The sequence below is a fragment of the Triturus cristatus genome, chromosome 6, assembly GCF_964204655.1.
Source record: "Triturus cristatus chromosome 6, aTriCri1.1, whole genome shotgun sequence".
In the NCBI taxonomy this organism is placed as follows: domain Eukaryota; kingdom Metazoa; phylum Chordata; class Amphibia; order Caudata; family Salamandridae; genus Triturus; species Triturus cristatus.
The window spans coordinates 1,834,264,563-1,834,289,098 of NC_140589.1; the positions used below are offsets into that span (position 1 = coordinate 1,834,264,563).

At 48.7% G+C, this 24,536-nt stretch overlaps 1 protein-coding gene across 1 annotated transcript in view; it reads left to right on the forward strand.

Annotated features, from left to right (window-relative positions):
• EMILIN1 (elastin microfibril interfacer 1) overlaps positions 1-24,536 on the forward strand; it is a 153,100-nt gene that overhangs the window by 110,591 nt on the left and 17,973 nt on the right. Inside the window, exons 2-3 of the mRNA XM_085613247.1 lie at positions 274-399; positions 13,588-13,808. Coding sequence (XP_085469373.1) covers positions 274-399; positions 13,588-13,808 — 347 coding nt within the window. The remainder of the gene's footprint in view (positions 1-273; positions 400-13,587; positions 13,809-24,536) is intronic.

The window sequence follows — 24,536 nt, forward strand, 5'->3', positions numbered from 1 at the left end:
TAATTAACATTACAATTAAAATGTAGAACCTATGCAATTTAAAATTATAACCAACAGCAACATGATTATTCGGTAAAAGATTTCACGGGTTATGTTAATATTAATACACCTTGTGAGTTAGTAAAACAGTCTAGTCCAACGCTCAGAATAGCTTGAGACGCCCGTGGCTTTGGAAGAAGTTGCGGCCTAGTGTCTGAGTTATTGAATGTCTTGTTCCTACGTCATGTCTTGTGTATATGATGTAATAAGCCATCTTCCCTCTTGCGTCCCCAGGAACTGGTGTGCCTACGTGGTGACGCGGACCGTCAGCTGCGTGGTGGAGGACGGCGTCGAGAGCTATATGAAGCCAGAATACCAGCCCTGTGCTTGGGGCCAGGTCCAGTGCCCACGGGTCGTCACGTGAGTATCTGACATGCGCACTGAGCCAACCATGAATGCTTGGAGAGAGAGAGAGAGAGAGAAGGTTCTGGAAGCCCTGTCCCTTACCCAGACTTTAAGGCTTCAGCCTCTGTGCTAAGACTGTGCTGCGCTCCACAAGTGCGACAGGAAGTGATGCAATCAAAAGACCTTGAGGCAGATTTACAAGAAAGTGACGCATCTGTAGAGCTACGTCACTTTCCCTGCGCCACCCTGAGAAACCCTTGTGCCACCATGGATGCGCTGTATTTACAATACGGCGCACCATGGCGCAAGGATTGACAGATGTGTCAGAAATTATGACGCATCTGTTGGGGCAAAAGTCACACATTGCTGGAGTCATGTCGCAAGCACGACACAACTCCAGCAATGCATTTTGAGGCCTATTCCCACTACACTGTGTAACTCCTTACGCCTGCTTCAAGCAGGCATAAGGTTTTGACACAGTGGCATCCTAGAAGTGACGCAGTGAAATCTTGTAGATTTCACTGTGTCACTTTTACGAGGCTTTCCTGCGTGGGAACGCCTACCCTGCATACATTATACCTGACGCAGGTATAATGTGACACAGGGCTTTACAACGTCACGTTTTAAATTGGCCGCATTTTTTACGCTGCCGCTGCATCACAAGAGTGACGCAACAGTGGCGCAAAATTGTTGCAAGGGGCTGCTTAATCTGCCCCCTTGCATGTTTCTTTGGCAGAACGAGGATGTCAATGTGGGGGGGGGGGGGGGGGGTTCTTTGGATGCTCCTAGGAGGCCAGGGATGGATGGAGAGCCGAGGCCAGGCTAAGCGCAGAGAGAAAGGCCAGGTCCATGTGGCTCGATGAGGCGCGTGTTGTCTATTCAGGCATTGAGAGAAATCGTTCTCCTTTGGGCTGAGTTTCATCTGCAGGGCACAGTACGGGCTGCAGTACACGCACCGCGGCACCCTGCTGACAGCGCGCACACCATGTGCTTCCGGAGGATTAGCCTCCCTGACAGTGGGCACATCGTGTGCTTCCGGAGGATTAACCCCCTCCCCCCTTCCCCCAAATGACTCCTGGGGAGGAAACACTTGTCCCCATTGTACCTCCCTGCATCCTGTACCCCGCCCCCATCCTTCAGCCACCCAGGTCAAGAAGAAAGCATCTCATCGAGAGGGGATTGAACTGCAGGCACGTGTTATTAGCGCGCGCGGGTGGGTCAGTGTGCACCGCTGACAGCTCCTTCCTTCACACTTGGAGCTTTTCAGCGCTTCACTCGGTGCTCCAGGAGCAATAAACACACGAGCATAGTGATGAAAGCTTAATGGGCGGGGAAGGGTGACGCCAGCGCCCACACGCTGACCCACAGCACACAGACACACTGCAGACGTCTGTCTGTCTGTCTGTCTGTCTGTCTGTCTGTCTGTCTGTCTATCTATCTACATGCGTGTCTGAATTAGAAGGAAGGAGTTGATGGGGTGCACTTTTGGGCCATAATATAGATATTGTATAGGAGTTTATTGTTTTAATATATGTGTCTGCTTATGATATTAAAACGCAACACACATATAAGTGTGCATGCACATTTTGGGCCTCATTTATGAGGATTTTGGCGTAGGGCAACACTGCAAGGAATCTTGCTCTGCTGCCCTGTGTCAAAACAAAAGGGCAGGAGTGCACCATGTCTATGAGATACCGCACAACCCTGTCCTTTTCCCCTGCACCGGCGCACAATGGGCTGCTATGTGCTGACACAGGTGCCTGCTTTGCCTGTCTGATTGATTTTGTGCAGGAAGGGCACATTCCTGCACAAAATCAATCAATTCAGACAATTTCCTGTTTCTAAGTGTGCTGTGAAAAAGGAAAAAATAAGGAGAAATGAAAAAATTCTCCTTTTTGCACCTCCCTTACGCCACCACTGGGGTGTTGTTAGATTCTGAGGAAATCCCAGGTTTACAATTATTTGTAAATCTGGGAATGCTTCAGATTCTATGGGTGTTGCATGTGAAACCTGGGGATGCGTCAACATTTCACACCTTCCCATGGGGGGTGGAACAAGGAGAAATATCTCTATTTCTCCTTGTTTCTTCCTTTTTCTATGTGAGCAGCGCACATAGAAAGAGGAATATACCTCCCAGGGTTGTTTTATGCACCGGAAGATGTCCCTTCTTGCACCAAAACAATCCTCATACAACACAGGCACCCTTGCACCATGCGTGCCATGCGTGCCTGCGTTGGCGCTAAGCTAACCACCAGTGCACGGCAACTAAGGAATGCGCCGTATCACATTAAATATGGCACATTCCTGCCCGTTCCCTATAACGCAGCGCAGCGATCTTGCTGCGCTGCACTGCGTCACAAAGTTCATAAATGAGCCCCATACTTTCCAGGGACCTGCTGTACTTCAGCAACATTTATTTATGGATTTTTTTTTTTTTTAAACCGTTTATTACAAAATTCAAAAAAATATACAAGGATGGGCCTACAACCTTCAGGCCTATTTATGGATATTTAATTCCAATCAAGCTTGCTGTCTTCAGTGAGAATGCGCGGCCAGATCACTAGATGGCGCCAGACACTATGTTTTTTCTTTTCACGAAGTACATTTTTCTAAGATACCTTGAAGAAGATCACACCTGGTCAAAACAGACGCAGCATGGGGGGGGGGGGGGTGGTAGTGGGGGCGCATTAACATTTTGCCCCAGGCCACACTCTAAGTTCTGACAAGCCTGGTTGGAGGCTTACGGAAAGTACGCCAGTGTTGCTTCATGTGACTGAAAGTTTTTAATGTATTTTATGATAACACACCAATCGCTGTCAAATGGGCACCCGCTATACTGCTGGCTTCCAGTGCATGATGGGAGGCGGTCCTGTGGCTGCTGTCAGGGCGAGAAGTGTTCAGGCAGGAGAGGTTACCCAGGTCAACACAGAGGAGTTTTTACTGCACTATTTCTTGCTCCAGTTTGGGGAATCTAGGCCTGTACCACACGGGCGGCGGAAGTCACCCCACATTTTAAGTCTTGCCTCTTTGTCAGCGGAGGCTGGGGCGTCACAGTGACAGCTTCCGCTCGGGGAAAAGCCACTTTTGAAAGAACTCTTAAATGGACAGTAAGAATACCCCTCTATAGGACTGTGAGGTTCACACTTCTTGCTGTGGGAAATGAAGATGCACTGCCAAGTGGGGATACACAGGGCGTAGCTTTGGGGGGGGAGGTGGGGGCACCCCCCCAAAAATGCATTCTATAGTAAACAGCTGGGTACAGGTGCTTTCTGTCGGATACCACCCTGGATTTGTACATACCCACACTGACAAAAAAAAAGACCTCTCTCTCGTCTCGCCCTAAAAATGTGGTTAATTTGAAAACGATTGTGTGTTAGGTAGCCCTAATAAGCCACACTCCTATCTTTCCACTGCCTAGTCTTAAACCCCCCTCGTGTCTTGCTTCTCATAGTTTATTTCAACAAGATATGCCAGTGTGATGGTTGGGAAATCAGAAGGCCCTCCTTGCCCCCCCCCACACACACACACACACAAATCTTACTGACCAGCTACGCCCCCTGGGTACATTGTTGGAGCAGACATGCAGCTAACATGCAGGGGGTGTTTCGTAGCAGATTAGGGAAGCAAAGCGTATCTGTTCCTGAAAGTCTGCCCCCTTGCACAGCGCTAACTCTGCCACACACCCTGGCACAGGGGCACTGAAGGGGATCTTCCGCTGTAGACACCGCCAACCTGGCGGAGTCAGCACTGCACTTTGGCGGACTCCACGGCAGCGACTGACACGTTTTTCTGTAAGGATATCGCTGTGTACAGATTTATAAACTTGTGCCTAGACAGCTGGAGGCGCAGATGGCGGATGCAACGTTTTTTGGCATAATCCCCACTGCTTCCCTCCTCTGATCCTGGGCCACACCCGATGACCCACCCAACTGCGCATCCGTAACCCGGTCAGTCCCACACCATCCTCTCACGCTGTAGCTGTGCTTTTTAGGTCTCGCCTAGCGTTGCTGCGCACATGCGCAACTCGCTCGGCAAGATTTATTGCTTACAAGGACTTTCAGAAGAAGGCTTTAACCCCGCCTCTCATTTCCATTGGCTGGCATCACCGTTTATGCTAAACGGTGGCCTGCCATTAGAAATGAGGGTTTTCTGTAGACGCTCTTTCCCCTGCAAACCGGACTGGCTCGCCTGCTTTCCTGCTGTCGCAAAGCACTTTCTTATCTTTATGGGGCCCATAGCCCCATAAAGAAAAGAGATCCCCATGCTCTGGCTCCAGCGCAGTCCTCTTTCACTTTCGGGACCGCGCTTTTGAGGACTTGTGCCCTGGTTACACCCCCAGGCAGCACCTGTGCAGTGACTGGCATGTCCACACGTATCTCACAAACTGTGTGTTAAACACCCAGGCAGCACACTTGCAGTGACTGGCATGTCCACACGTATCTCCGGGAAGACGGACCTGGCACACAAGCCAATAGTTGTGTGACGGTGAAACTCGCACACCAATGGGTAGCTGAGAGCACAATATAGCTCAGCTGGTTAGACACCCGCTGTAGACGGTGACATGCCTTCAATCTGCAGGTCGCACGTTTGATTCTGAAAGGGGGGGGTAGCTCCACCTCGGGTCCTACAGCGGCCCAATGAGGCGGGTAATGAAAGCACCTGCTATTTCATCGTGAAGAGACAGCTCGGCTTGTGGTGTGTGCCTTACGAACGGGCCATTAGCCGTACTCGAGAGGCGAGCCCTTTGACACCCCCAGGGAGTAGGGCTTCTTTACCGCCCACATATCCATGCGCCCTGTGCACAACCAGCATCTGCCCCATGTGTCCCACCAGGCCTGTCTGAGCACAGAGCAGGTATTGAGGTGTTTGGAGGGGGCGCTTGCCCATGCGCAGTGTGTTCAGGCCAGGATGTGCCGGGGGCCAGCGTGTGCATGGTGCTCGGAACACGCTCCATTACCTCTCAGGACCATAAATCAGCCATGACCTCAAGGGCATCCCTGGGCTTCCAGAGGCGCTGTGAATGGAGGCCCATCTTCCACTCTCCAGCCAGGCTGGGAGGAATGCGGCCCAACTCAGGCAGATGAAGATTCCATCCACATCTGGAGAGCCAGCCCTCGGGAAAAACAGCTCTGCAGGTTAGCGTGCCTGCTGCAGGGGTCTGTGCACACTGAGTCAGAAGAGCTTCCCACAGGAGGGGAGCGCACGCTCGAGTTGGAAAGCACCATGGGTTCCTGTGCCTGCTGCAGAGATATGTGAAAACCATAAGTCAGAGATTCTTCCCACAGGGGAAGGGGCACCCTCTGGTAAAGCAGCTGTGCGGGTTAGTGTGCCAGCTGCAGAGGTCTGTGCAAACTGTGAGTCAGAGATTCTTCCCATAGGGGGAGAGGGCGCCCTCTGGTAAAGCAGCTCTGTGGGGTAGCGTGCCTGCTGCAGATGCCAGTGCAAACTGTACGTCAGTTTCTTTCCAAGGGCTGAGAGCGCGCCCTCAAGTAACAAAGCACATTGGGGTTACAGTGCCTGTTTCAGAGATGTGTGTAAAATGGACGTTAGGGCCTCCTACCATAAGGGGAAGGAGCCCACAAGTAAGAAAGCATAGTGGGTTAGTGCCACTGCTGCAGAGCTCTGTGTGGCCAGCAGGGCAGCACTGTAGGTAAGAGGTGCTTTTTACCGCGGTGCGCTGTTTAGACCGCCATTCTTCCAAGATCGATGCATTTAGTTGAATAGCTCTGAGTAGCAAAGTCATTGAGCAGCAGAAGCCATTCCGTTAATGGCCTGCCCTATAACGTCAATGCCATGCTGCCTTTGGTCTTTTCACCCTAGTTTCCCAGAATCCCATCTGACATGGAGCGGACCACACAGGAGGAGGGGCTGGATGAGGACATCTAAGGAAGCAAAGCGAAGGGGTGTATCGGGCAAATTCCTGCCAGGCGCCAGTGCTTCGTAGAAGACTGCGGGGCTGGGGCCGAGTAAGCTTGTAGGGACTCTGCCAGAACCGTAGCAGCTTCACAGAGACAACAAACGGTAACGCCTGATCTGCAAATATAGGGTGACCAGACGTCCCCGTTTTCCCAGGACGGTCCCCGTTTTTGGGGAAGTGTCCCCGTGTCCCGACACTTTTCTCCAAGTGACTCAAATGTCCCTGTTTTCAAACAGTGTCCCCGTTAAACACAGAAATGTCCCTGTTTTTCATTGTTCCGGTTGAGCATGCGCGCGCATGCTCTCTTTGCACTGTTTACGGCATGTGTCGTCACTGAGGTGAGCGCTGTAGCAAGAAGGGAAATCCTTTGAAGAGAGACATTTTACACGCAGCGCCACCTACGTCATCGTGCCAGCCAAAGTTTCTTCTTTGGATAAAACAATATTTCTTCATCCTGTAGCTTGTATTCATAGTCATACAAACTTTTCAGTAGCCCTTATGCATACCGTGCAAGGATTAATGCATTGCTCATTGCATGTTTTATTCATAACCAATTGATGCATGCTTTGTGTTCTCCATATCAAAGCTATGACTTGACCTTTTGACTGACCTTTCAGATCACGGCAAACTGTTTAGCTGGAAAGGACTTAAAAGAGCAGGGTTAACGCCTGTGGGAAAGGCGAGCAGCGCTGCTCGAGCTTTTTGCTCAGGTCTTCACACTATTGCACTATGAGATGATACCAATGGCTAGAGTGCACTATACATACCCCAGTAAGGTAACATGACATCTCAGCAGTAACTACGCAAATGTGGGAGGATTGTGTGGTCGGCCAACCTTTGCCACCTTTAAGACCCTAAGGCAGTAATACCTGGATAGAAGTTTTTTTTTGTACATTGGTCCATGGCTGCCATTTGGCAATTTAGCATTCCACAGTTTACCTCCCATGCTTTTCTGTCATGAGCAGCTAAGCAACATTGGTGAGTTGTACTTTATGTGGTGCTGACGTGCAGCTATAGAAACGAGCATTGATAAAGCTAGTAAATCTGGCGTTTGCTAGCCTGTGATGTTTTATTGATTTTTGGCAAATATATGCTATAGTCCTTAAAAGTGTAAATGTAATAAAAAGTACTAATGCTGCTGTGTGAAGGAGAGGGTTGCCAATAAAAGACCGCGGATTTGTTGTCTGTAATGCTTCATCTCGGTCTGTGGAGGGAGCTGTAATTGTAGTCCTTTTTCTATGTCTATGACAGCTGTCAAATAGTCCTACTTTTATGTCGATGGTTACTGCAAACCATAGTCCTACTTCTATGTCTATGACCTGTCCCCGTTTTTTGTTTTGAGAATCTGGTCACCCTATGCAAATAGGCCTTTCATGTGAGCGCCCCACCGCCCTCCAGCCCCACAGACTCTCCCTGCTCAGCCATGGCACCTGCAGGCGGGAGCCAGGCCACAAAGACCGTCCCCTCCTTCCCTTGATAGGTACAATTCGGTTTACGTCCCTTAGGCAGTCCAGATATAGAAGCAGAGGTGTTACCGTGGGCAGTGACATCAGCCAGAAAAGGCCCCCTCACCAAATGCACCCGTGAGACCATCGCCAATCAACGTGAGATCTGAGACTGGAATAGTTTGGGTTTTCCTGCTGGAGTAAATCGTCAAAAACTCACAAGAAATGGCATCCCATGAAGTGTCGAAAAACGCGCCCTGGACATTCGGGGGTTTGTTGCTAATAACAAGGGCTATATAACCCGTTCCCAGGCCATGATCTCTTCTAGGCGCCAATCCCCCTTACCTACGCCAGACTCATGGGGTAGAACTCTGAATAAATGACACATCCAGCAAGAAAAGAAAAGCCTGTGTCCTACTCCGTGGACAACGCTAGCGGTACGAAGCAGACACTCCCTCAACCCTCGAGGCGCTTCCAGAGATCTGAGCCGCCAGCCTCTGATTGGATGAAAGATGCAACCATCATTACCTAACTTGAAGAAACCCACAGCAGACTCCCACGCCCCAAAAACTACCCCCACACACAAATTGCAAGGAGAAGCTACAAGATAACTCCAAGAATACACAGAACAAAAAATCATCCCGACTGACAACCGGGATTTAGACCGCCCTGACGACCACTTCGAGGCACAGTCAGCTCGGACCTATCAGAGAAGCCCTGGCCGCTAGCGGTGCGCGAGCCAATGCATGAACAGAGAGGATGCTCTGGTTCACTCCAAGAGCCGGCACAAACTGAGCAACGGACATGTTTGACGTCTATTTCTTTAAATCACAACCAACTAAAAATATATATATGCAATTTCAAAAATTAAAATAAAATCAAAAGTATAACAATGAGTAAAATCAGCTACATGAAGTTCGGAATTGAAGAAAAGAAAAGAAAGCCTAAAGTAACAAACAAACAAAAAATACCCTGGATCAAAGATCGACCTACATTGATGAACCCACTATCGGATCAAACCGGAAGCGAGGGAGGAAAGGATGTGGTTCTCACTTGCCAGGATCAACGTGATACTGATAAAGGAGACCCAGGCAAAATGAAACACATCTATCCAGCAGTGGACCATATGGCAGGCGGGCAACTAGAGCCAAATTTCGGGGGGGGGGCTGAAAAAGATTTCGGGGCGGGGCTAAGTCTTCCAGCCATAGGCAGAGTGGCTGTAAGAAGGGGTGAAAACACAACAAAAGCCTCATTAACGAGTAAATGGTCTTTTAAAGACCTGTGAAGTACTCGGGTGCGGCTGCAATTAGGCGGACGCCAGCCCTCGAGGATGTCTCTCAGCCGGGCTGACACACATGAGGGGGGGGGGGGGTGCTGAAGCCCGGTGAGCCCAATGGGTGTTGCGCGCCTGCCATATGGTGACCAACAGGTAGAATGGATGGCACACAGCTGCTGGCCAACAGGTAGAAGGGATGGCACACCGCTGCTGTTCAACAGGTAGAAGGGATGGCACACCGCTGCTAGCCAACAGGTAGAAGGGATGGCACACTGCTGCTAGCCAACAGGTAGAATGGATGGCACACCGCTGCTAGCCAACAGGTAGAAGGGATGGCACACCGCTGCTAGCCAACAGGTAGAAGGGATGGCACACCGCTGCTAGCCAACAGGTAGAAGGGATGGCACACTGCTGCTGGCTAACAGGTAGAATGGATGGCACACCGCTGGTGTCCAGCCAGAACTTAAAGTGCCTGCGGTCAGGGGTACTGGGAAGGATCCTAAAGGAAAATGAACAAGCATTTGCAATGCAATAGGTCTCACAGTTACGAGAGTTTCAGCTATTGGCATTGTAAATAACAATACCTTTTATTTATGTTTTTAAAACAAAAATAAAAGGCATTATTATTTGCAATGTCAATAGCTCAAACTTGCATAAATGCGAGACCTATTGCATTGCAAATGCTTGTTTATTTTTATTCTGAGTAATGTTCTAACGCAGGCCCCGGAGCAGGAGGCTCTCTCTTCCTTACTGCCTTGTAGCATTCTGGTGTTAAAGGTGGGGTGCGGGTGTGTGGGCGGCTTGGCTTGGAAGGGGCCTTAAGCTGACAGAGGACTGGGGCGCCCTTGCGTGTGCAGTGGGGCTGTTCGATTTGGCGCTAAACTCCTCTTCCCCTGGCGTTTCTCCGCTTCACACCTGGCAGGAAACAGCAGAGCTGCCACTGCTAAGCGAGTAAGGGATGTGGAGGCCGGTGGGAAACTAGGTGGAGTGATGGCCGGATCCAGGCCTCATGCTTTAGGAAATACTACCCTCTAGTGGCCATAACTGAGAACTGCAGTTGTAAGAAAAGGTGGACTAACAGATGCCCCTTGCGCAGCCGGTGCGTCACTTTTTAACATAGGGAAAAAAGTAGGGGTGGGCAGAATTTGCGTAATCGCGTTACGCAAATCTCCGCGAAACGGTAAAAAATCTCCGCGAACACGCAGAAATTTCGCGAACACGCGGAATTGCTTGTTCGCGATACTTTTTTCCTGTTCGCGATCGCTGTTTGCGTGCTCGGGGTGAAATATCTCGCGAACACGCATATTGAGAACGCGAACAAGCAAAAAATTTCGCGAAGTCGCGGAATGCAGATTTTTGGGCAATTTCGCGTTCTCCGTGGAACGCGAAATTACCCAAATTCCGCAAATTCCGCGAACGGAACGGAATTTACCACCCAGGCCTAGAAAAAAGTCACATACCGGTGTCGAAATGGGCTTGTAGTTGTAAATGAGCCTCTTAGTGCTGCTCAGGTGCTCTGTAAAGTCGTGCTTATTTGCCCGATAGTCACATTATCACACTACAAATAACTTTACAAACATACTTGCCATTAGGGAGACATTTTCACGTAAATCCACTCTCAAAGGCCGGTTGCGGGTAATCTTGGGGAGGGAAACCTTCAATAGTAGATATACTTTCACAAACTCAGGATTTTGATGCAATGCACAAACTTTGGCAGGTAGTTTTATGTAACAAAAGTGCTCCAATCCGTGTTCAGAATAAGAGGTTTTATTTAGCAGCAGCTACATAAAGTGTAGTCCCTCCACCAGCCATCAGCAGCTAACTAAGGGGCATATCTACAATGCGGCGATAGAAAATTATCGCCGCTTTTGCGGCCGTTTTCGGCCGAAAAGCGGTGATAATTTTATCGCCTAATTAGCAAGGGCACGCAAACGCAACGAAATCTTAACGTCCAGCTTTGCATCTCTAATGAGATGCAAAGTGGGCGTTCCTGACCTAACATGACAGGAGAAATGTCGCTAAGCGACATTTCTCCTATCATCAAGCCCCACGCTATGAAGCATAGCGGCAAGAAAAGTAGCGATAACCCCTGTTATCGCTACTTTCCTTACGCCTGCTTCAGGACTGATTTAGCCATGATATCCTGTGGAATGTGGATATCTTGGCTAAGTTTGTGAGGCCCTATCATCAAGCTGACGCCAAACTTCGTGAGATTATCGTTAGGTTTCCAGCGATAATCTCACTTAAGGCAGTTAGCGCTAGGATTTTTATCGCTTTTGAGATAAGCGTTGCTAATAGCACGCTATCTCAGCGATAAAAATCCACGCTAGCCGGCGATAATTATCCTAGCGCTAAGTGCGCTTAGCGATAATTATCGGCGGTGTTGCTGATATGCCGCTAGGAACTCTCATGGCTTTAGGAGGCACACTTTTAACCAAAAGGCATGTTTGCCTCTGCCCCCACGTCGGTAATGCAGTGCGGGCGCAGAGGCAATGTTATTCCCTCATTTGCATGGGGCTACGGGACCTCCTCTCATGATAGCACTGGCACAGTGTTACAGAAGGGGTATAAAAGTGACTGTGACCACTTCTGTAATTTTAAAGTGCCTCAGAGGTACAGAAAGTGGGCACACATACCCTTTGTTCCCTGGGGCAGCCTTTAGCCTTTAGCCAATGGAGGTGAGGCGATGTCTCTGAAATTCCAGAAAGACACAGGCCCTCAGTTGCATGTTAGAAATGTGTCCTGAAACGTCTTTAGGGCTGGGCAGAGTCAGTCACTTGTTACACCTGTGCCCGGAAGGGTTGTTAGGCCTGGGTAAGTGAGTCACATGTTGGACTGTACCAGGAAAGGGTGGTAGAGCAGGACCGAGTCAGTCATGTGTTAAACTTGTGTTTGATAAGGTCTTAAGAACTAAGCAGTGTCAGTCACATGTTAGCAATATATACACGGTAGTAGTTGTAACTGATTCGCACCTCTAAAGATACACAAAGTAAATAGTGGCTACTAGCAGAACATTTCTTATGGATTTTGGAGCTCATGGGTTTGACAACACCCTACTGCCAAAGGTGTTAGTTACAGTTATGGGCCAGAAGACCCTAACCGTTTACAAAATTACTAAACTAGTCAACCCAAGCACTCAAGCTGTTTTAAAACAATTTAGAAGTTTGAACACAAAGGTAATTGCAGTGGAAACAAGATTTATTCAACGCATGAGGTAAAACGATGTCCATCTGTACAATCCATTTCTTAATAGGTGCTTGTTTCAGAAAAACAGCTGACACGTGTTTCGCCACCAGCGTGACTTTTTCAAGGCTTGCCAGGTGCAGGGTACTCTCCATTCAGTAAAGATCTTTTTCCGAAAAGTTGGTGAGAATATCCCAAATGTACACGATAATGTGTTTTCCTCGTCAGTCTAGTCAATAGAATAGCAAAAATGCGGTAGGATTTCCCTATAGAAGATAGCCGGAATCGCGAAAAGGATTGTATTCCAAAAAACTGTGGTGACCCGTAGACAGTGGAAGTGAATCCAGGTGCGGGGCCTCAGGTAAGGTCTTTTCCCGCTTCTACAGAAGTGACATGCTAGGCAGGTTGATAGAAAGGTCAAGAGGACTGGGAAAAGTTAGTCTTATCAAAGGTAACCATGGCAGAATCAGTCGTATGTTAGCCCCGTGTCAGGAAAGGTACCTGGTCTGGGAAGTGGCCGTCCCGTTAGGTGGTGTCTCTGAAAGTCCAGTTGGGCAGGCCCTGTCAGTCACATGTTAGGGCCAGGGAAAGAGTCTATTAGATGACATTTGTAGATCAACGATTCACTCTATAAAGTCCCTGGATTGAGCGGAATAATCCGGAAGTAATTGGAAGCATTGTGTGCACTTGATGAAATCTGTGAAGTGTTTTTGTAATGTGAGAGAAAAAAACTGGAAAAAGTAGGGGGTTAGGTGAAAAAAGTTTCAAATTGAAGAGCAATTTTTTTGAACTTTGCCCATTTCCACCATCTTCACCTTACCTTGTACTCGGATCACTGACAGAATATCGTAACCAAAAATATCACGTGGACTGAATAGCGTCTCAAAAATATCGAGGACCAAAATATCGAGTAGGTAAATGCAATACTTAAGTATAGATTCACTTTTCCTAACACCACGTCTTCGTACCTTGAAGATATATATATGTTGCCAAGTTATATATATGTGGAGTAACATATAGTAAAACTTTACTTACCTGTGGAAACTTACCTTCACAATATTTTTGTCCTCGATATTTTTGACACAATATTTTGGTCCGATATTCTGTCTAAACACCCTTGTACCCTGATAGCCTTGCCACAAATCTGCATACATTTTGGAATTTTTTTTGGGCCTCTACGTTGTGTTTTGATTTGTTCCAGAAATCTGTAGACTCCTGCATTGTTATTAGTGATACCTCGCAGTGCTTTCAGATTTTGGGTAACTTCACGGGCTGGTCTTGAGGATTCCATCTCAGACTTGAATCTGTTTCCTGGATCATCACACGTGTGGTGGCCCTATTAGAAGTTCCCTTACATTTGACGTTCCTCCTTCTGTTTCCAGGTATCGTAACCTCATGAGGCCGCGGTACAAGGTGGCCTACAAAAAGGTGACGGATATGGAGTGGAAGTGTTGCCATGGCTACTCCGGAGATGACTGCATGGAGGGCCCCGCCAACGGCATGATCACGACGACGCGACCACGGCCGAAACCTGTCCGGCCCAATATGTCCGGCTCCATCGGTGGCAGTGGTGGGAACACCCTAAGTGGCACAGGAGGAGAAGGTGAGGAAATGGATAGAGCAACTCGTGGGATGGCAGGGATGGTGAAAGAGGCTTGGCCTATTTCAATTTAAGTTAGTTTGGGTGTGTAAAGGTATGAAAAGGACCAGCGCATACCAATCACCATGAGTTTTTACGGATTTAAAGAAGTTATTAAATGTTAGCTAACTATATATGTGTTAATTCAGATGAAAACTAAGGGCCTGATTTATATTTCAGCAGACGTGTTACTCTGTCACAACCATGATGGATTTCCTGTTCATCGAAATATAAATCCCATAGGATATAATGGGATCACTGGACCAGATGTATCAAGCATTTTTGCGTTCGCAAACGGGCAGATTTGCAGAAACTGCCCGTTTGCAAACGCAAAAAATGCTTTTCCGATGCAGCAAACCGAATTTTGCGATTTGGTATTAGTAAGGGGTGTGTTTAGGGCATCCCTTCCTAATACCGAATCGCATCGTTATGTATGAATGTTTTTTTAAAAAACATTTTTATTGGCATTTTGTAACTGACGGTAATCAATACATTACAATAAAATTCAATGATACATGTACGGTGTGTTAAGGAATTATACATGAGTTGTTTACCTTCCATACTACTCAGCAAGTTTTGTCTCTTACTCATTGACAACATAGCTACAGAGAATTATATTACATGTCGCTTTCTCTTTTGCCTCGGTCTTTTATTCACTGACTTCTGACAATGACTCCTCCTGGTGGGGCTCACAGATGTTACCCCGGAAAGCATTCCATTTGCCCCATATCCGAGTCCATTTTTTGGGGCATCCCCTGTGGACATAGACCGATTTCTCTGTTATCATTGCGTTGTCCATGTCACAACACCATTGGCAATGGGTAGGAGTCAGTCTCGTTCCCCAGTGCTGAGCTATAATTTGCTTCGCTAACACCATACCCAATGTCGCCCAGTCTTGAGCCATATGATTGAGATCTGTAGGCTCCCAAACATTAAGGAGACATCTCTTTGGTTCCGGCGGAACCTCTACTCCAGTAACCTGTGAAATCATGCGCATAACCGCCTCCCAATAGGGTGTGATTTCCGGGCAGTTCCAGAGTGTGTGATAGAATGTGCCTGGTGCTCCACACTGTCTCGGGCAGAGTGGTGTGTCCGTACGGCCTAATCTGTGCAGAAGTGTTCGCGTGTAGTAGATGCAATGTTGTACTAGTTTTAGTTTGGAAGATATTGCTACCTCTCTTGGGGACGCGATTGCCTCCTGCCAGTCTAGTCTGTCTCATCCAGTTCTCCCACTTCGGCCTGCCACCGCTCCTTAAGGGCTGTCGTGCGGTCCGGCTGATTGTTTATTCTTTTTTGGTAGGTTTGGGAAATGGCTTTTTTGCTTAAATGGTCCGTTAGAAGTCTGTCCTCTAGCGGTGAGGCCTCTGGCAGTTGTGTTCCTGGTGGAATAACCCCCATGAGTGCGTGTCTGATCTGCATGTATCGGAAAGTTTCCGTCGGCGCCAGCCCGTTAGTGTCCTGCAGCTGGGCGAACGTAATGACCTCACCCTTTTTTCACATATCCCCCACTATTGAAATACCTCTCAGGTCCCACTGTCTAAATCCCTTGGTGTTACGTAATTTACCTAATCGTCGGGTTTCCCATAGTGGTGTGGCCTGCGTTATGACCCCCTCCCAGCCTAGCGCTCGTTGTGCCACAAACCAGACTTGGACCTGTGAGAGCATTCCTTCTTAATTTATTGTATAGTGCCCCTATAACTCCCTCGGTTTCCAGGAGATGCCTATCCATGCGGAACGCTGGTTCCTCTTGAGAGGTGTGAAGCCACTGATTTATTATTGTGAGCTGCGAAGCCCATTAGTATACTTTTGTATTGGGGAGGGCAATGCTGCCGTCATACCAGCCTTCACTAGTATATGCATGGCTATACGGGTGGACCTCCCGTCTCACAACAGATTGGTCACTTTGGCGTTTATCACTGCAAAGTATGCCTGGGAAACTGGGAATCAGGTAGTACATATAGGAATCTGGGGATTACCATCATCTTAAAGAGCGCTGCCCTTCCTAGTAGCGTGAGTGGCAGTGATCGCCAGTGCTTGACATCACTGTGAAATCGTGCCAGGGGCTGCATGAGGTTTTCCTCAATAAACTGCATGTGCTGATGTGGTATGTATAGGCATAGATATTTAAATCCCTTGTCAGCAATCTGGATTTCACAGTCTCGTGGGAGCCGTGGCGGGGGACCATGAAGTATATAAAGGAGCGATTTTGCCCAATTTATGGTATAGCCTGAGACTCGTCCATGTGCCGCGCATATACCCAATAGGCAATTAATAGAACGTACACGGGACGCCAGGTACAAAAGCACTTCATCCACATATAGCGAAATACGATCTTCCCATCCCATAGCCCATTTTAACCCATGGATGACCGGGTCCTGTCCTGTCGTAATCAAGCCGCCAGTGGCTCTAGCACCAGCGCAAAGAGGAACGGTGACAGGGGCCAGTCCTGTTTTGTTCCTCTTCCCAAAGGGAAGTCTGTTGAAATGCGACCATTTACCACCACTTGCACCACCTGCGCCAGGGGTTTTGTGTACAGTAGCTGCACCCACGCGCAGAACCTCAGGCCGAAACCTAGGTAGCGGAGGACCGCGAAGAGAAATGGCCATTCAACAAGGTCGAATGCCATACGTGCATCTAGGGACAGAATGACCGCGTCTTCCTTAATAGTGAGTATATGCGCCATAACACTATTTAGTCATCTCAAGTTACGCGCCGTGTTACAGTTTGGCATGAATCCTGATTGATCCGGGTAGATCAATGTTGTGAGGTACGGCTGCAGCCTGATGGCCAATGCTTTAGCGAGTATTTTGGCTTCTGCATTTATCAGGGAAATCGGCCTGTATGACGTGCATTCCTGCGGCGGCTTGCCTGGCTTATGTATTGCAACTATCGTCCCTAGGTGCTGATCTCTGGGCAGCTCTCCTTTCCCCAAACTATCTTCGTACATGTTAAGCAGATGTGGCTGAGTTGCTGCTTTCTTATAGAATTCTACAGGTATACCATTGGGTCCTAGGGCCTTCCCCGTATGTAATGCGCCTATTGCTAGTGTGAGTTCGTCCGGAGTCAGATCGGCTTCCAGTGCTTGAGTTGCATTGTGGGTTAGTGTGGGCATCTGTATGTCCTTTAGGAAGGCTAGATTATTCTTTATTGTGGTTGTGGCCCAGGGCGTATATACCGTTTCGTAGTGGGCCGCTAATGCATCAACTATTTGCTGTAGGTCTGTGATTATAATCCCATTCTCAAACCTAAGTTGCGCCACCCATCGACTAGCTCTTTCCCGTCTATCTAGCCAGGCTAGGAGCTTGCCAGCTTTATCACCTACTTCGTAAATAGTGTGCTGTGTGTTAGTGAATCTAGTGTTCGCCTCCTCCCATGCATAGGCCCTGTATTCCTGTTGGGCCAATTCCAACTTATGTGCCGTAGTATCGTTGGTGTCTGTGGCATGTTCAGCCTCTGCGTGGGATATCCCCTGTTCCAGGGTTTCAATCTGCTGTCATTGGACCTGTTTATGCTGTGTAACTAGGGAGATTGCATGGCCCCGCAGTACAGATTTATATGCCTCCCACAGAATCGTCGGAGATGCAACTGTGTGTTCGTTTTCTGCAAAGTATTGCCCTGTGGCTGTTGGTAGACCTTTCCCAATCTTACGGTTTTTAAGATATCCGGGGTAGAGCGGAAACATTACGTCGTCCCGGGGCATAAGATGAATATGTAATGAGCACCGGTGAATGATCTGAGATGCCTCTAGGCAAGTGCAAAACCTTTAACACTCTCTCAAAACCCATTGCGAGTGTAAATATATAATCTATTCTCGAAATACTGTTATGAACTCCCGAATGGAAGGTGTTTTGTCACTCCTCTGGGTACCTGGCTCGCCAGACATCGATTAGACCAATGGCATCAATAAACTCTACTAGTTTAAGGTTTACACTACTGCAGTCCCTAGGGAGTGTTCTATCTATGGATGCGTCAACCGTAGCGTTAAAGTCACCCCACACAATTAGTTTGCCCTGCGGGAGTGATAACAGGAATTTTCCCAGGGCCGGGAAGGCCGTCTGATGCAGTGTCGGTGGGAGATAAACTGATACCAGGTTGTATGACAATCCCTCCCATTGGCATGCTACCACTGCAAACCATCCTTGATCATCCGTCCAGCACCCAGTTATTATCAGTGGGAAGCGCTTATTGATCAGAATCCCCACCCCTCGAGAACCCGAGGTGAATTCAGAGTGTGCCACCATTTTAAAGTCTCATCTATCCAGGGCCTTACAAGCCGAGCCTACCAAATGTGATTCCTGTATCAGTGCTACAGCCGGGCCTTTACGTTTAATTTATTGGAGGACCAGCACCCTTTTTATCTTGTCCCCAGACCATTTACATTCCATGATATCACAGTGAAAGGAAGGTTTGATATATTAGAGGTCGATGGCTGGGTGGTTGAAACGTTAGTCAGTGTTTCTATTCGTGTTGTGTGTGACATTGTCTGTGTAGGATCGAGGGGTGCCTCGTGATATAAGCACCGTGTTGTCACAATGTATGCAGTCAATTACTTCACCGTGTATCTGTAACAAAACAAACAATAACCCATATAACTGGTCCCTACCCTCACCCCCCTCCCTGCCTCCCTGCACAGCGGACTTAAAACTACCCGCCACAGCGCCACCCCAACTCAGCAGACTACTTATTTCCCAGAACTTTGTACTGGTGTGAGGGGGAGAGCCGTTCAACGATCTCCTTAAGTCATCCCCTTCAATTTGCATTCTATAGCGGCTAGCTATTCACAGCAAAATGTCACTGTCGCAACAGCAAAGGCACCTGATGACACCGTGCAGTATGCCCATTTCGACTCTTGGCAGTGGTCCTCCTGCAGAGAAATGCTGTGTTGTTGGGTCCCCATGTCCATCCCGCTGGGGTTTTTCCTTACTCAGTCCTGGGACCCTTAAGTGTGACATCAATCTGAGTTCTCATCTGCGCGCCTCCTGATGCTTCCGACTTCTTCACCCCTGACGACGACGATTCCATGAGTTTGTGCTTCTGTTTTTGTCCCTGCCTTCTTGTTCCCATGGGCGGGCTCCATCCCTCCAGCCAGTCGTGTGCTTCTTCAGGTGTCGTGAAGAACCAGATTTTCCCTTCTGCCTCTACCCTCAGTTTTGCAGGGAACAACATTGCATACTTGACTTCTCGGTTTCGCAATTCTTTCTTGACGTCCAGAAAGTTACAACGTTGCTTAGTCACCGCTGCTGTGTAGTCTGGATAGAGTGTTACAGTGCAGTTTTCAATACGTATTGAGTGACCAATTCGCGCTGCCTGCCGAATCGTGTCTCGGTCTCGGAAGTTGAATACGCGTTCTAGTATGGGCCTTGGGAGGGCCTCCGGCTGAGGTCTGCCCCCAGGCACTTGGTGTGCCCTCTCCACCGAGATGAAGCTGTACAGCCCATGCGACTGCAGTTGAGTCTTGATGAGGTCTTCCACAAATAGATCCAGGGCTAGTCCCCCCGCGCTCTCTGGCACTCCGACCAGGCAGACATTGTTGCGCCTCGAGCGGCCTTCCTGATCATCCAGCTTGTCCGCCATTTGCTTATTTGCCAGTTCTAGTTGTCACACCTGTCGCTTCAAAGCCGCCCTGTCTGTGGAGAGAGCTGCTGTGGTAGTTTCTACCTCTGCTATTCTCGTGCTCATTTTTGAGACATCGGCACGCAGTAGTGAAATGTCTGTTGAGATCGTGCCAATAGACGTTTCAACCTGGTGTAGAGTGGCGATGATATCCTGTAGGGTGATCTCCTTGGGTTTCTCGAGCTGGCGGCCATCCCTGCGTTCCGTGATTGTCACTGATTTGTCCGGCTGGTCTTTGTGGTAAGCATATTTGTCCAGCTTGTTGTTGTGCACGGTGTGCTGGCCCTGGCCTCCCAGGGTGTCCAGGTCTCTGGACTTCTCAGTAGGCCACGCGGGGGGGGAAAGGGGAGAACAGTAATTGCCGCTGCCTGCCTGCGGGAGTATCATCCACACAGGCCTTTCGGTTTTCCTGTCTCCCACCTTCACGTCACCAGTGCCACGTGGGGGTCACCCCAGCCCTGGCGTTCCTACTCAGGACCTCCCGTTAACCACTCAGTTCACCAAGAGTCTATTAGGCCCCTCCGCTGCAGAAATAGCCCCCTGGACTGTCGCAGTTTAATTCAGCAATTAGTTGCCTTCCGCAGGTGCTGTCGAGGCCCAGAGCCTCTATTTCAAATAGTAGCTGAAACCAAGGGCAGGTCGTCACACCCAGTCGGTGAAGTGCGCTTGATCACAGTGTATGACCGCCAGAGGATGCGGGAAGGTCTATTGCACAGGGAGTATGGGGTCACACAGCATCGGTTCCACCAACCTTAAAGATGTTAGCGCTGCAGTTCTGGTATGTGCGGGCCTCTCTCCGTTACAGGCCCACACCGGATATCCCGTGCCGGATGCCCGATTTCTGGGGTCCACTCCTTATGCGCATGGTGGGCAGCCCGGAGCACGGCGGTAATACAAGGGCCTTCTGCAGGCCGCCCAAGCACCTCCCGGCCATCACCTACACCCATATTGTCCTCGTGGCGTAGTTATTAAATCAAGACCCCGGCCCAGTCACCATGCGCCTCTCGCTCGCCTGTTGCCACGTCCGGTTCATCCGGCGAGGTTGGCTCTCGGTCATCTCTCTTGTGTAAGGGTTAGGTGCGCCGGCGGTCCACACAACGCATTTTGAGGCACGTCCCGCAGTGGCTGTCGGTGCTGTCCGCGCTGCCCGGGTCTTTCCGCTACACTCGGGAAATTTGGACTGGCTTCACTTTTGCGCTGCTCAACGTGAGGCCCCGGCTTTCTCTCAGTTCATAGACCGTGACTCCGCCCCACGGTCACAGTCTCCCACTGGTTGCTCGTTCGGAATCCGGACTTTCTCAATCTGTGCCCAGCCTGTTCTGGTGTCACCTTTGTCGCTTTTTGTGCAGTTTCGCTGCCGGATTAATGACAGGAGTAGAGGGGAAAACTTCTTCGACCGCGGAGCTCTCTAAGGCTGCGGCCATTTTCGTTGGCTGCTAGCCACGCCCTCCCGGTGTGTATGAATGTTTTGTGACCGCAATTGCGGTCGCAAAACATTTGCATTTTACCACCTACTTCACCCCTTTGTAAATGTTTCTAAAACCATTTTTAAGAGCAGGCAGTGGTCCCACGGACCGCTGCCTGCTCTTAAAAAATTCAAAGAAAAGTTTTTATTTTTCGTTTTGTAAAGCATCTCGAAAATGGGCTGCTTTACAAAAAAAAAGATTGCTTTATTGAAAAGCAATCACAGACATGGTGGTCTGCTGAAGTCAGCAGGGCACCATCCTCGTGATTTTTGCAGTTCCTAGTGGTTCGCAAATTGCGACCTACCTCAATAATATTCATGAGGTAGGTCATTTGCGACGCCCTAGGAATCGCAAAAGGTGTACTATACACCTTCATACATTGCATTTTGTGATTTATCGCAAAATGCTATCTACATACATCTAGCCCTATATTTCCACGGACGGGATATCCGTCACCATTGTAACGAAGTAACCAGCCCGCTGAGATCTAAAGTCGGCCCTAAGTATTGCTTCATCAGGACCAGAGAAAGGACACCATGGGTGTGTAGCAATCAGTGACAGCATAGAGACTTCTCCACTACCCATCCTTACATCCAACTCGCTTTTCCCACCCTCTTGATCTCTACTTTAAAACTCTTCCTTGTGCCCTTCCCTAATGATTTCCATCTTTTCCTGCCTTCCGTTCCTCTAACTTTTTTTCCTCTACACACACCTTTACTTCTGCCTTCCTGCCCCTTTCTCTTCTTTGCGTCTGTGTCCAGGCAAGAGCCTCCCATCAACAAGTCAGAGTTCCAAAGCCACATTTCATCTGCTCTGGCCATCTCTGCCTCCCAGCCCCGTCTGCCGTGGGCACTGTTCCTAACATATATCTATCTACCTCACTACAGGCTTAAAATATTATAATATAAAAGTTAATGAGGGCAGACCGGGGGGCAAGGCCTGTGCCATAAATCATGAATCTCTTTTATCATGTTCTACCTGTACCTGAACATCATACGTGTTTTGGGAATGTGCCCACATTGGTGTGAACAGTCACCAAATGTCCCTCCTAAATCCAGCTCTCACAGAAGCATCCATGAAAGAAGGCACAGACTCCAGGCTGTCAGGATACGGCAATTCTTTATTCTCATAGGTCACCCTCAACCCATGAGACAAGAGAGACGCGCTTCGGCTTGCAAGAAGCCTTTCTCTCTCTGTATATATATATATCTATATTCACTGAAAAAAACAAAGGTTACAGGGAAGTTATAGTTAGGCTCAGATTTTAATCATACAAAATCATAGAAATACATCAGTTATAGTTACCTGAGCTAACTATAACTTATGACCCAGCAATGCACTGCTTTGGACCTCACATGTTACATAACTCAGGACATGGTCAGTGGCATCACTGATGAGATCACTTATGACATCTCAAATTACATTATTGTCTCCACGAGGGGGGGCCCAGGGAGATGTTGGTCCCCGGGGTCCGGGGTGATCTCTGAGGCACCCCCATTACAAAATAAACATCACCAGGAAGGTGGTGGTCACCAGGGCATGACCCCCGATGTCATTAGTATTAGCCCCAGGGAAGTAGTGGTGCCCGGCGCTGTGGGGGAGGCCATACGGTCCTCCCCCGATTAAATTTCATATATATCTCCGGAGAGATGCCGGTCCCCGTGGTGTGGGGATGCGAGAGTACCCCCACATAATTGAAAAGAAGTGCCCAGAGAGGTAGCAGTACCCTTGGAGGGGGGCCACATGCACTCCTCATCTTTATATTTATAATGTCTGCATGCCCCCGGGATTTGGCCCACCCGGGGGCTTCCTTAGAAAGATGTACGGAAGCCCGCGCTTTTTAAAATTTTGCAGCGAATCAGCAGATCCACCTGCGATTTGAAATTGATATTAAACATGTTTTAAACCCTCAGCGGTGTTCCTGTGGGACTCCACCACCAGCCCTAGTGGGTCAGGATAGTTTACCCTGCCCTTCTTTGTTTATTTTTTATTTCAACTCAAGCCGAGTCCCAAGATGGCTGGCCACACTTCCTGGTTCAAGTGTTGGCAGCCGATCAGATTTCAACACGGGGACTGTTGGATCCGCAGAGGACCTGCGTCCCTGTATATACACATTTGTTTTACAGTTACTATCTCCCAAATTACTGAAACTGATTTACACCAAATCACCAAAAATCACGATCTGCATACCAAAATCTAGCTTCTTGCCAAATTTAGTTTAATTCCATCCCGCGGTTCGGGCTGTAGGCTTGTTCATAGGTCCTATGGGAATTGCCACGGGGAAAACGCGTTTGGGCCCCCCCTTTTTTCTCGGCCCCTGCTTGACGAAGCACCCTGAAACATCCCAAAAAGCGCCTCAAGCATCACCATTTATTCTGTAGATTGCAAGAACCTTCAGCTAGGTGCTCAGAACACAATTAACAAATCCAAACGCGTTTCCGGCATATCCGCCCCTTTTTCACTGGCTGACAAGGATACAGTGGCAAAGCGGGCCACCTGCACATAATCAAATGTTCCGCCCCAGTGGGCGTATGCGTGAGTGCATCTTGGTACTCGTAGTCCACTTTTGAATACAAAACCCTTGTGGGTCCCGCTGTGTCCCAAAATGTTCAATCTTACCCCTGTGGGTATGCTCCAAGCAACCAAGACCGGAGTCCGTGCCAATACACATCCACAGATTGGACTCGCCGTTCATGCTGCGTATCTTTATTCCTGACGCTGCTGACTCGCTCAGTATGCAGTGGGGCTTCCTCGCGGCTCAGGCTAGCAGCTAAAATTGTCAAAAGAAGAGTTACCCCAAAGTTGAAGAAGCCACAAAACGGTGAGCTTTCGCCATTTATTCTGTAGATTGCACGAACCTTCAGCTAGGTGCTCAGAACACAAATATATATATAGTCTGTTGGGAGGGATGTGCGGGGCCATCGGAGCACAAATCCCACTTCTCTTTGGAGACAGCAGGACCTAAATCACAGATAGATGTTGTATGCATCACCGTGTGCAGCTCTGCTTGTGGTGAGTAAGGAGAGATGGAGGCCATAGCTCTCACAAAGGGCCTTATTAAGAGTTTCCAAGATCTGTGGTCATTTGTTACTGGCCGTAGTTACTGTTACCTGGAGTATCCCTTAGAAATCAAGACTTACCAGGATAGTCAATAGAGCCCGCTTCCCCTGGAAATTCCTAATTTCCCCCAAAGCCAAAATATCCTGGTCAATAAAATTGATCCGTGGTGTTCCTGTGAATCTTCTCATTCTGTCGACGCTGGACATTGGAATTACCAGGCAACTTGTAAGGAGGGCCTTAAGATCATCTCTTGTGTGGTCAGGATGGGGCCTGAGACCTGCGGTTTGTGATCGCTCACCTCGTGCACAATAGGTGCAGCAAATCATATCCGCACACATAGAGCTTAAAACAGAAATCCCTGCGGTCACACTGTGCAGCTCTAAAGCTGCTCTTGATGAATTCTCTTGTGTCGTGCAAGTCCCCTATACACTATATAAGATGCACCTACACTTGGGCCTTATTTAGATCTTCCCGGATGGGTTACTCTGTCACAACGGTGATGGATATCCATCCGCTGAAATATAAATCCCATGGGATATATTGGGATTTATAT